The sequence below is a fragment of the Podarcis raffonei genome, chromosome 1 (genome assembly GCF_027172205.1).
Source record: "Podarcis raffonei isolate rPodRaf1 chromosome 1, rPodRaf1.pri, whole genome shotgun sequence".
Lineage (NCBI taxonomy): Eukaryota > Metazoa > Chordata > Lepidosauria > Squamata > Lacertidae > Podarcis > Podarcis raffonei.
Genome location: NC_070602.1, coordinates 96,791,656 through 96,804,154, shown reverse-complemented (window position 1 = coordinate 96,804,154; position 12,499 = coordinate 96,791,656). Strand labels below are relative to the sequence as shown.

Genomic DNA, 12,499 nt, shown 5'->3' with positions numbered 1-12,499 from the left:
AACGCCACTTTAAATAGGATTCTATAAAGCTGTGGCTCCAAACCGGATTTGGGATCTGTTGTTCAATGCTTGAATTATAGGCTTAAATGTTTTGGACTTGGTATGAATATGATGATTTCACCCTCACCATGTGGACAGACTTTCACACAGAAACACATTAAGACCATGAATAGATTTGCCACATGAGGCTCTATCCTTCACTTGGTTTTATTAAAGAGCGGCGATACAGGGATGGGAATGCAGGCCATGGCATGCAAGGGCAGGCCTGACTTCCCACACATGCTGTTTTCCTGACCACAATCCTCACCCCCGGCTATTTGCTCCCAAAGTATCTGGGTGGCAGTAACTTGGGGTGAGAAAAAGGCACAGGAGGAAGGGTCACTTGTCGTCATCGTCCCCGTCCCACCAGTGCCAGTTCCTGTTTTTATTTTAAAATGGAAGACAAGCCCACACAATAATCATAGTTGACATGCTGTCTATTCTGTGTATAAGAGTTTCTGCATCCTGTTTTTTACTATTATTTTCTTCTGATCTCGGAGTAAACTTTGGGTAGAAAACAAGGGTTTTTTTTATCGAGGGGAATGTTAACTATTTTCCTTCCAATTCTCTGCATTTGTGTTAGCAGCTTTGATTTGGGAGCCCTGCATTTTAGTATCTTCTGGTTATCTAAACCGACTTTTCCGATATCTGCATTCAGGCCTGTATTGTTAAGCCCAGCAACTGCATTTCTTCAATACTCTGCATATGGTTCATTAATAATAGCACCTTCAGTGGGACTTAAACCTTTGATTGTCTTATCTTTGTGTACGTTGAGGTTAGGGAACTTTGCATCTTCGTGATTGCACAAGTTGTTAATTATGTCATCTCTGATGTAGTATAAGAGTGGCACAAGTTCTTCCACCATTGCATTAGCAGATATGGCACTGGTGTACAAGGTGTGTTTGGTTTTTCTGTTTCCTTTGCCTTGCTTTGGAGTAGGCTGGGATCTTACTCAGAAATTTATTTTAGTCGCTGGCCCTCTTAGCGATGACTTAGTAAGTAATTTAAACTTCCAAAGTGGACTTCTAAGAGAACCTCTCAGTTCTGCAACGGGACAGTCAAACTACCTTTGCGATGAGTCTTCCTTACCTTCTCTGCCGCCGTACTTCGCTGAGCTCCGTTCAAGTGGCGTGACCCATTTTAAAGTCTTCTTGCCTTGGACTCGCATCCTCCCAGAGGCAAATGCCCGAAACCCCAACTGGACGAACGTTGAATGCTACAGACAACTTCTGAGAACTCTCAAGGCAGCTGACATTGAACCGGTTTTAATTCTACATCAGAAACGTTTGCCGAAGTCTTTGGAGACCCGGCTTGCTTTGAGCAAATCTGTGACTTTCACCGGCCTTTTTGTGGAATATGCAGAATTTTCCTTTGCATCTTTTGGCGACTTGGTGGACACCTGGCTCACTTTTGGCAGCCTGCCTGAGGACGTGGAGCGCTTGCCTCATGGAGATCCGCTGGCCCTCCCTTTGCAGGTGCTAGCTTCAGCACATGAGAAAGCTTATGGAATCTACCATGAAAAATACTCAGCAGAAGGTAAAGAAATTGGTGGGGAGGAGGGAACATGGGATGTGCCTCTGGATAATGTAACATGCACTATGCGTATGGGGTGTGCATGTGAATGAAGTGCGTATGGAAGACGTGACTTCTGTGCACGTACTGATACTGCACAGGCCTTGGAAGTTCTGATCGCTATCTTGCTGGGAGGGGAGGGATGTCTTTCATTTAAGAAAAAAAATCCTTTGACTTCTGTCTTGCCCACCAGGCCTCTTAGATGGGCCCAGCCATTGTCCTGCGCCATCTTTCTAAGACTCCTGCCAAAATTATTTCTTGTCTGCTGAACAAATGGGCCAAGGAGCCTTATAATATTTAAGAATGACGCGGAGAGAACACGGCTAAAATCAGAACGATCTCTTCATTCAAATCTCCTCTCAGCCCACACTTTTTCCATTAAGGCTTAAGTGCAAAGAACTTGATGTCCTCCTCCTCCTCCTCCTGATACTGAACAGAAGTTCATTCAGATGAACACACATTGCTTGAATATATTACATGCAGTATACTCCACCAAACTTAGAATTGGGGCAGAGATCAGTTTGTAAAGCACATGAATGTTGATGTCACTACCGTATTGGCCTGAATATAAGCCACACTCAAATATAAGCCACACCTTTAAAATTCAGGGGGGGGGGAGAAAAAAAGACAATACCCGAACCCTTAAAATTCCGCAGGCACTCATGCCCATACCGTTTTACCGTATGTCTGTTTCAGCAGCGATGTCATAAGAGCCCATTTTTGTAAGGTCGCGAATTTAAGCCGCGCTTTAACTTTTCACAGTCAGAATTTGGGGGGAAAGTGAGGCTTATATTCAGGCCAATACAGTATATAATGAGAAAACTATAAAGGAATTCCTGGAGATTGCTTCTAGTGAAAGTATTCCCTCTCCTTGCATTGAAATTTTGAAAATAAAATTGACAACATACTTTGTCTCTCATTTACAGATGGGAAAGTGTCCATTTCACTAGATGTTAGTGATGCTGGGCTGGTGTCAGCAAGATCTTTGTTGACTTCAATTCTGGTAACGCCTTTTATTTTCTTAGGACTCTTACAACAGCATATCCAGTAAAGCCAGAGGAAATAAATTATTTCAATGCGTAATTCTTTTGTGAAACCCATTGCCACTTAGATGGTTATAAAAGGGGGTTAGACGAATGAAGGGTGGGCATATCAGTGGCTTGTTTATTTGCTTGTTTTATAAGATATCTTAACTATTCTTCCCCATAAGCTCCCTGGGCAGGTTACAACTCTCTGGAAGTTATTTGCCAAAGCAGAGTTGCCTCTTTCTAGATAGATACATAGTTGTCACTTTCTCATAATTAGGGGATGTGGGTGGTGCTGTGGCCTAAACTGCTAAGCCTCTTGGGTTTGCTAATCAGAAGGTCAGTGGCTCGAATCTGCCCAACAGGGTGAACTACCATTGCTCTATCCCAGTTTTTGCCAACCCAGCAGTTTGAAAGCATACCAGTGCAAGTAGATAAATAGGTACCACTGCGGTGGGAAGGTAAACGGCATTTCCGTGCGCTCTGGTCTCCGCCACGGTGTTCCATTGCGCCAGGAGCAGTTTAGTCATGCTGGCCACATGACCCTGAAAGCTGTCTATGGACAAATGCTGGCTTCCTCGGCCTGAAAAGTGAGATGAGCGCTGCACCCCATAGTCGCCTTTGATTGGACTTAACTGTCCAGCGATCCTTTATTTACCTTTTTACCTCATAACAACCAGAGGTATTCCCTGAAAATGTCAACCCACAGACCCATTTTTCATTTTCATATATAGTTAAAATTTTCTCTATCACTCTTAAAGATCATTTACCAACCTTTCATTATTTTTCAAAATGGCATTTTACATGTGAGGGGGAAAACCAGAAACATGACATGCAAGATGATTCAGAAATTCTCTTATCCCTCACCCCATGAAACTTCAGTTAAAGAGCTCTCCAAGAAAATTGGTGATAATGATTCTTTATTTGAGAATGAGGCGGAGTTAATTGTTACATAATTTACTGCGCACTATGTCAATCATTCCGTTAGGGAGAGCATTTTGGCTAGTCAGATGGAATGATCCCCCCTACTCTTGTGTGCTTTTCTGGGTGTCCTCGCAACACCCTCCCCTGAGCAGATTTTAGGGACTTGGGGAGAGGAGGGAGGAACCCCATTGTGCTAGCCAAACTCTTGCCCAATTGAATCCCACCTAGAAAATAAGGAAGAATGTCAATAGAGGAACTCTGGTTCCAAGTATAAAGTAATAATAATAGATGCTGATGCTGCCTAAAGTGTAACTTCAGTTATTATAAATGCTATATCTCTCTTGTGACAATGCTCTGTTTTGATTCCAGGGCTCTCTGGACTTTCTCTCTCTCAACCTTCAGTACAACTGTGAAAGGGAAGCAGCTTTCCAAAAGTTCCTGGATGAGCTACAGGTAATCCTTAGCAATTGTACCAAGTGTTCTATATGGATGCTATCTGTTATAGATGGACACGGGAGGTGATGTCACACAGTTTTGACAGTCCTCCTTGATACAACTCATGCATTTTGCTTTGCTTTTTCGTTTATAGCATATGGGGACGAACAATATGGGTATTTTGCTCTTTAGTCTCAAGTTCCACGAGTGTTCCTCCTTGCAAGAAAACCGATTTGCAACAGTGGCTTCCATTTTCAGTGGTAAGTGTCTTCTGTAGGAAGGAACTGTGGTCTTGTGGCTTGCCTGTGTGGTATTTTGGATGTGTGGGTGGAAGTGAAATACAATACAGGCTATGCTGTCGTCCGTATATGTATGTATTTATTTCAACCCTTTATATATCACCTAATAGCATGGTCTCCAAGTGGTATACAGTGAAGTTACAAAAGATTTACTGAGGATAGAATTGGTTAAAGTTAACAGTAAAATCAGAAAAGCTACTTTAAACGCCTGCTGAAATGAAAAATTTGCCTTCACCAATTTTGCTGGGGGGGGGGGCTGTCTGATCTCAGTTGTGAGAAAGTTCCACAGAATTGGGCCCACAATACTGAATGCACAGCTCCTGGTGGAAATGAGCCAAGTCTCTCACCACTACCGCCTGTCCCCACTATTACTGTACGAGAGAGACCTTGGTACTATTTACAGGAAGTGGGGCTTCACTGAAAAAGAACTATAGCAGAGGACTGGATGTTACTGGCCTAATGTCTGCCCTTTTCCATTGTGCTGATACACTTCTCTTCTCTTTCTCCCCCCCCCCCCATATTTTCAGCCATTTCTGAAGTTCAAGCATGGGCAATAGGGTATGATGTGAATTGCGTCATGAACAGCTCGTCCGTTCAAGCAATTTGGTACAAAATGTTAATTTTTAATGTTAAATTAGTTTGGTTATGAAGCTGTGCTACTTGCACAATTAAGACTACAGTCCTTACACAGGCATATGTTTGTGTGTGTATGTGTGTGTTTCTGCATGCATACGTGTGTGCATGTGTATACAAGTATCTAATATAGAGGTATATTCCAATGATGGTACTCTATGGTATGCAATACTGTTACCTTTTTTTGTTCTTGTTGTTGCTGACATTGGCAGCCATTTTGTGCTGGCACCAATGTCATTTTTATCAAGGTATGAGTCCTGCCAGCTCTCTCTCTCTCTCTCTCTCTCTCTCTCTCTCTCTCTCTTTTAACTACAAAAAGCACTGGGTATATGTATATTTAATCAGGATATAGCAAATAAGGTTTCAACTGTGTCATATAAATATGGAACATAGACTAGCAGGCTTTATGAATCTTGGCTTGCTGTATGTTTAGCTGAATAGTTAGAGTTTCTTTTACTCAGGGATAAGGGCCACATTCTGTCATGAGCAACCTTCTGGGAGCCACAGGGCAGTGGTGGTAGTGGGCAGGGACAGAGCTAAAATTGAGTGGAGCAATCAATGTGACTCTTACGTTGCTACGTTCCAGCTACAGAAAGCCAGAGGTTCCTGCACATCCACCTATTTCTCTGTCCAAGAAGGCAAGAGACATTATCACAGTTCAAGGACACAGTCTAACCATATGAAAGCCATTGAGGAGGGTGCAGAGAGCAGGGCCAATGCTCTCTGCACCCTCCTCAGTGGCCTGGGGAGAATCCTGAGGGCCACATAGACAGGTCCAGCAGTTCACAATTAGTCCCAAAGCCTATGATTCTCCACCGCTAATCTATATACATATAGATGATTATTGTTATACAGATTTAGGCTTGCCATATTAAAAAAAACCCCAAAACTGGATAAATTTCTGTAAGTTTGATACCCACGATATTTGAAATCTCTATTTTCAGCCTGATTTGAATGCTTATCCATCCTGAATAAAAATTTAATGACAATAAAAGTTTGATTTATTTATTTAACTTACTGCATTTCTGTTCTGCCCTTCCTCTGAAGATCACAGGGTAGTTTAAAATACAAAATACACAATATAGTAACAAATAAAACAATGACCCCCTCCCCTATTTTGAACGACCATAGATTGTTTAATTAGCCAGAGGCCTGGGAGAAGAGGAATGTTTATGCCTGGTGCCTAAATTGTTGACAGATTCTCTCTTTCTTTTTTTAGCTTGTACACAGGAAATCTGGCCGGCCAACCAAAGGCAAAGGAAACCCTGATACCTACTATTGCTCCACTTTCATCCTATCAAGCAGTTTGGGAAAGATTTGCCAGCCAACCTGAGCTGGAGAGAGACTCCTTTTTGCTTGACCTTTTCCCTCGCGGTTTTCTTTGGGGCACATCAACAGGTTCCTTCAATGTGGAAGGAGCCTGGAGAGAGGGTGGGAAAGGGGAGAGCATTTGGGATCAATACGGGCACCAGGGCCATGCCCACATGAATCAAACAGCCGATGTCGCCTGCGATAGCTACCACAAGCTAGATTATGACGTTTATCTCCTTAGAGGCCTTCGCCCAAATATTTATAAATTTTCTATATCCTGGCCTAGGGTTTTTGCCAATGGGAGTAAGAGCAGCTTGAACCCTCAAGGCGTAGATTACTACAACAAACTGATAGACAGCTTGCTGGATTCAAATATTGAGCCCGTGGTTACCTTGTTCCACTGGGACCTGCCACGAGCTCTGCAGGATCTTGGTGGCTGGCAAAACGAGAGCATCGTCACTGCCTTTGCAGAATATGCAGAGTTCTGCTTTGCTACTTTTGGGGATCGTGTTAAATTCTGGATTACCTTCCACGAACCCTGGGTCATTAGCTACGCTGGCTATGGCACTGGGCAGCATCCTCCAGGAATTACTGATGCAGCCGTGGCATCCTATCAGGTACTGACAACAAGTGCAGCAGCTTGGGCCTAATTTTATGGGTTGTGTTGACTCTACAAATAGAAAAGGTGGACCGTTGCCTCCCAGTCTGTGGCTAGTTCTTCTCTCACCAGACTTAGCCCCATATCTGATTTTGCCAGAGGGCATGAATGGAGTCAATGGGCAGATGAGTATTTAAGTCTGGTCAAGCTACCGTGTTCTAACCTATAATAGCAACAATCTTGCAGCAAGTGTGTGAGCATGCAGTTGACTCTTCAGTTGGTCACTGTTCTTGTTCAGAGGATGGCTTTGTACCCCCAGATGTTTTGACTTAAACATCAGATTAACATGAATGAAAAAAATTGAAATTGGCTGGATTTGTGCCCTTTTCATTCTGAAATGGCTCTCTTTGGCTTTCTTGCCTACCTTAATGGTATTGACATGATACATTCCAGAGAAGTGTCTCTGCCAATGGAACTGTGGTGGCACGGAAGCTGTTCTCTCATGGCTCTTATGCCATTTGGCTTCTTCCCATGTCAGAGAATTGTCCCTCCCAGGGCTTGGAACAATACTGACAGGGAAAGGTGTCACAGCATGGAACAAACTCCTTGCATGTTACTTCTGGCACTACAGAGTAGTATTGGAAGTGGCCGCAGTGTGGTTAGAGAGACACTGGTTGTGTAACATTGGAAGGGACCCTCAGAAGCATTTTCATGCACTGTGAAAAAACAACAACCCATTATCTCGCTCCTGATAGGGGCCACTGTATATTTGGCATCCTATATATTCAGAAGTGGGATGCGGGTGGTGCTGTGGGTTAAACCACAGAGCCTAGGACTTGCTGATCAGAAGGTCAGCGGTTCGAATCCCCGCAACGGGGTGAGCTCCCGTTGCTCGGTCCCTTCTCCTGCCCACCTAGCAGTTCGAAAGCATGTCAAAGTGCAAGTAGATAAATAGGTACCGCTCTGGCGGAAAGGTAAACAGCGTTTCCGTGTGCTGCTCTGGTTCACCAGAAGCAGCTTAGTCATGCTGGCCACATGACCCGGAAGCTGTACGCCGGCTCCCTCAGCCAATAAAGCGAGATGAATGCCGCAACCCCAGAGTTGTCCGCAACTGGACCTAATGGTCAGGGGTCCCTTTACCTTTATATTCAGAAGTGGTTGTCCAAATAAGCATCTTTAAACCCATATCTACAAGTAGACTAGGAATCTCTTGGATCAGCAGAAGTAATTTTTCTCTGCTTCCACACCTGAGAGCATAGTGCAGTTGAGCAGTGTATCAGAATGTTTGAGCACCACTTAGGTATAAGGAGGAAGAAAAGAGTTTTATTAGGGTATTGTGCTTCAAGGGGTTTTAAAAGTTTAAAAGGGGTTGGCAAAGGTTTCCAAATATCAGGTATCTTATAATGAACTTCTAAAACAGAATGTATAAGCAGGTGGTACAATGAGAACAACTGGCACATTCGATATTTCTTGGCAGATTTGTGAGGATTTCGTAACCATACATCAAAACAGATAATTGAGTAGATGTCAGGACATCTTTAGGGAAGAATCCCAGGGATTTTTTTATTGCCTTACAAATACCACACAGCTATCCATCATGTGACTGTCCTGCCATGAGACTGGCTGATGGACAGTTTCTGAATACTTGCAGCACATGTATCAGCCTGTAGGCAGACCTGGATTAGCCTGCTCTGGGAATAGTTTCTGCCACGTGAGCGTATATTATGTTACCAGTTACTTGGAATATAGGCTAATTTAGATTTAGTTGTTGGAACGCTTTGGCTTCCAAAAGAAAGGAGTTGGGGGAAGAAATGGAATCTTTAGCGGACTGGAATTGAAACCAGTTTAGGACAGATACTTTTATTGATATAATACCATATGATACAGTCATGTTATCAGATGTTGGGGACTGGAAATGTTACAGCAGCAAGCAAATGAATGAGAAGGTAGTTCTCTTGCTTTTGAAGGAACTGTTTCCTGCATTGCAAACTGTAGTAAGTGTTCTTTATGACATGGTGCAAACTTGATTTTGAGCTAAGATATGACAAAAAGCTGCTATAATTATCTGATCTGTATAAGCCTTGAGGGAGGGGGTTGGAGCCTGGGCCCCTCAAATATAATTTGAATGTTATGAGGAAATGTACTGGGCTGCAAATATCAATGGTGTGCAGGTATAAACCTGTCTTTCTACTTGGTCCAGCGAGCCCAAGCGTAGTCCAATGTTGTACCTTCAGATGTTGTTGGGCTACAACTCCCCCCTCCCCATTCCTGACCTTTGGCCATGCTGACTGGGCCTAATGGGAATCTAACAACATCTGGAGGGAATCCATATTGGCTACCCTTCTCTGCTGCAGTTGAAACCAGTCCTCCAAAGTCTCAAGCAGAGGCCTTCCCTAGCATTTACAGTGGTACCTCGGGTTAAGTACTTAATTCGTTCCAGCGGCCTGTTCTTAACCTGAAATTGTACTTAACCTGAAGCACTACTTTAGCTAATGGGGCCTCATGCTGCTGCGCCACCGGAGCACGATTTCTGTTCTCATCCTGAAGCAAAGTTCTTAACCCGAGGTACTATTTCTGGGTTAGCGGAGTCTGTAACCTGAAGCATCTGTAACCCGAGATACCACTGTATATAGATCATGTAAAGGATGAGATGTGGGGGCCGAACTTGGCAATTCCTTCATGAAAATGATGTGCTCTACCAGTGAGTTATACTCAGTGGAATAATACTTTTCCCTTCCTTCCCATAAAAAAGGTGGCTCATGTTATTCTCAAAGCTCATTCTCGAGCCTGGCACGTTTATGATACCCAGTACCGCCCTGAACAGCATGGGAAGGTGGGAATAGTATTGAATTCAGACTGGGCTGAACCCAAGACCCCAAGCAGTGCTGAGGATGTGAGAGCGGCAGAACGCTACTTGCACTTCATGTTGGGCTGGTTTGCTCACCCGATATTCGTCAACGGCGATTACCCAGAAGTCCTGAAATCCCAGATCCAGGAGAAGAACCAGCAGTGCTCAACTCCCGTCGCCAAGCTCCCCACATTCACCAATGAGGAGAAGCAGCAAGTGAAGGGGACGGCTGACTTCTTTGGCCTTTCCCACTACAATTCCAGGCTCATCAGTGCTCCAGTGAATCATAGCTGCGCTCCAACCTATGAGGATATCGGAGACTTTTCCCAACACGTGGATCCTTCTTGGCCACAGACGGCCGCACCTTGGCTCTACGCTGTGCCTTGGGGGCTGAGGAGACTGCTGCTGTTTGTGTCCAAAGAATATACTGGGACAACAAGGGTTCCGATTTATATAGCCGACAATGGGGTGCCCACAGATGACGGAGGCGATCTTGTTAATGACACCGTGAGAGTGGATTACTACCGGCTTTATATCAACGAGGCTTTGAAAGGTACAAGGGGCTGTTATGAATTGGGGCAGGGAACAGGCATGCAAAAGGGAATTGAAAGCAAACCTGTCAGGATGAAGTCAAGTTTATTGACTTAGCCCCCTGTTCCCTTTCAACACGATATCCTCCAAGATCTTATCACATTCCTGTCAATCTCCAGCATAACGGTAAATATCATGCCCTGTCCCAGTGGGGAAAGGAACAGAATGAGTAGATATATTCACCGTGTGAAAATGGCATGCAAACATCACTTTTTAAATGTGATGATATTCGTTTGTTTAAAAATGGTTTGAGACACTGACCTAACTGATCGGAAGCAAATTTAATACTTTAATTAAATGTCCTCAAAATAACAGTTTTGCCGGGTAATAGGCATACAGTGTTAGAAAAGCAGCTTAAATGCAGTATATGAAATACACTGGTTGCTTACCTAGGTTGGCTTGAAGGACAGCACCTGAGACTTACTTGCTTAGCTGTCACGTTTTGTCCTGCCTGCTTAGAAGATGCAGAACTGTTTTGCTCTGCACCTCCAAACAGGTCTGGATGCTCTTTTGAGTTGAGCCTGGTGGAAAACTATGTAATTAATGCATTCATCCCAGCCAGAGTATATTTTGTCACCCCATGACAAAGGACATCAAGGAATGCCTAGTTTGTAACCCCTGAATGCCTGAACATGAGAACGCTAGTTCACACCTTGCATCTTCATTACTTTTTGGTCACTCCTGTATCGATTTACTGATAGGAGTGAGCCGTCAAAGATTGCATGCCACAGACAGAACTTTCACATTGCTTCACTCACAAGGCTTTTCAAGAGTCAGGCTGCTTCAACCTTGGACATTTACTGTGGAATTTACATGTACTTATGTCATCTGCATGACATAGTGATCAATACATCCTCTTCCCACATTTCCCATTACCTTCCTTTTTTGTTTTTGTTTGTTTTTGTTTTCAGAGCTCAGAAAATCTGACCAGTTGTTGTTTTTTAACACACTGGAACAGTTGCACAATTTCCCCAAGTTATAGATATTTTTTTTTTTAAATAAATTTTTATTAATTTTCCAACACATATTAAATAACAATACAAAACAATACAAAAACAAACACACATATAAACATGTATAATTTCTTAACCTTCTTTTCCTTAAACCTTCTTTCAGCGACTTCCCCATACCTCCTTTTTCTGCATCCTTGTTTTAAATTTTTCCAGCAACCTCTAATTTTATTTACTTATGGCACTTCCTTTAAATCCTTTTTCCCGTGTCCAATTGTTTATCGCTGCAATTCTATTTTGCATTACTCAAAACATTTTAGCACTCATTAATTTTACAATAATTTTTAAGGTAAACTTTAAATTTCTTCCAGTCTTCTTCCACCGTCTCTTTCCCTTGGTCTCGGATTCTGCCAGTCATCTCAGCCAATCCCATGTAGTCAATCACCTTCGTCTGCCATTCTTCCAGTGTGGGTAGTTCTTGTGTCTTCCAGTACTTTGCTAAAAGTACTCTTGCTGCTGTTGTCGCATACATAAAAAACATCCTATCTTTCTTTGACACCAATTGGCCTACCATGCCCAAGAGAAAGGCCTCTGGTTTCTTCGCAAAAGTGCATTTAAGCACCTTTTTCATTTCATTATAGATCCTTTCCCAGAAAGCCTTAATCTTTGGGCATGTCCACCAAAGGTGATAAAAAGTACCTTCAGTTTCATTACATTTCCAGCATTTGTTATTGGGCAAATGGTAAATTTTAGCAAGCTTGACTGGGGTCATGTACCACCTATAAATCATTTTCATAATATTCTCTCTTAAGGCATTACATGCCGTAAACTTTATACCAGTGGTCCATAACTGTTCCCAGTCTGCAAACATAATGTCATGTCCAATGTCCTGTGCCCATTTAATCATAGCTGATTTAACCATCTCATCCTGTGTATTCCATTTCAACAGCAAGTTATACATTCTTGATAAATTCTTAGTACTGGATTCCAAAAGCTCTGTTTCTAATTTCGACCTTTCCACCTGAAAGCCAATTTTCCTGTCCTGTTTGAAAACTTCGTTTATCTGGTAGTAATGGAGCCAATCTCTTACTTTGGACTTCAATTTCTCATAACTTTGCAATTTAACTTTTCCCTCCTCATACTCTATAATTTCCCAATATTTCGGCCATTTCCCCAAGTTATAGATAGATGACCTATCGCGCAGCTGTTAGCAAATTGTTTGGCCAATTATGTGCTATTTAGATTGTTGTATCCTCTGTGGTTCATCTCTTCCC

General features: G+C 42.9%; 1 protein-coding gene across 2 annotated transcripts in view; it reads left to right on the top strand.

Annotated features, from left to right (window-relative positions):
* Window positions 1–229: 229 nt before the first annotated feature.
* LCT (lactase) overlaps window positions 230–12,499 on the top strand; it is a 41,686-nt gene continuing 29,416 nt past the window's right edge. For both annotated transcript variants that reach the window (XM_053405637.1, XM_053405626.1), the window contains exons 1-7: window positions 230–1,575; window positions 2,538–2,614; window positions 3,930–4,013; window positions 4,150–4,255; window positions 4,822–4,900; window positions 6,147–6,855; window positions 9,589–10,237. In XM_053405637.1, coding sequence (XP_053261612.1) covers window positions 918–1,575; window positions 2,538–2,614; window positions 3,930–4,013; window positions 4,150–4,255; window positions 4,822–4,900; window positions 6,147–6,855; window positions 9,589–10,237 — 2,362 coding nt within the window. In that variant the 5' untranslated portion in view covers window positions 230–917. The remainder of the gene's footprint in view (window positions 1,576–2,537; window positions 2,615–3,929; window positions 4,014–4,149; window positions 4,256–4,821; window positions 4,901–6,146; window positions 6,856–9,588; window positions 10,238–12,499) is intronic.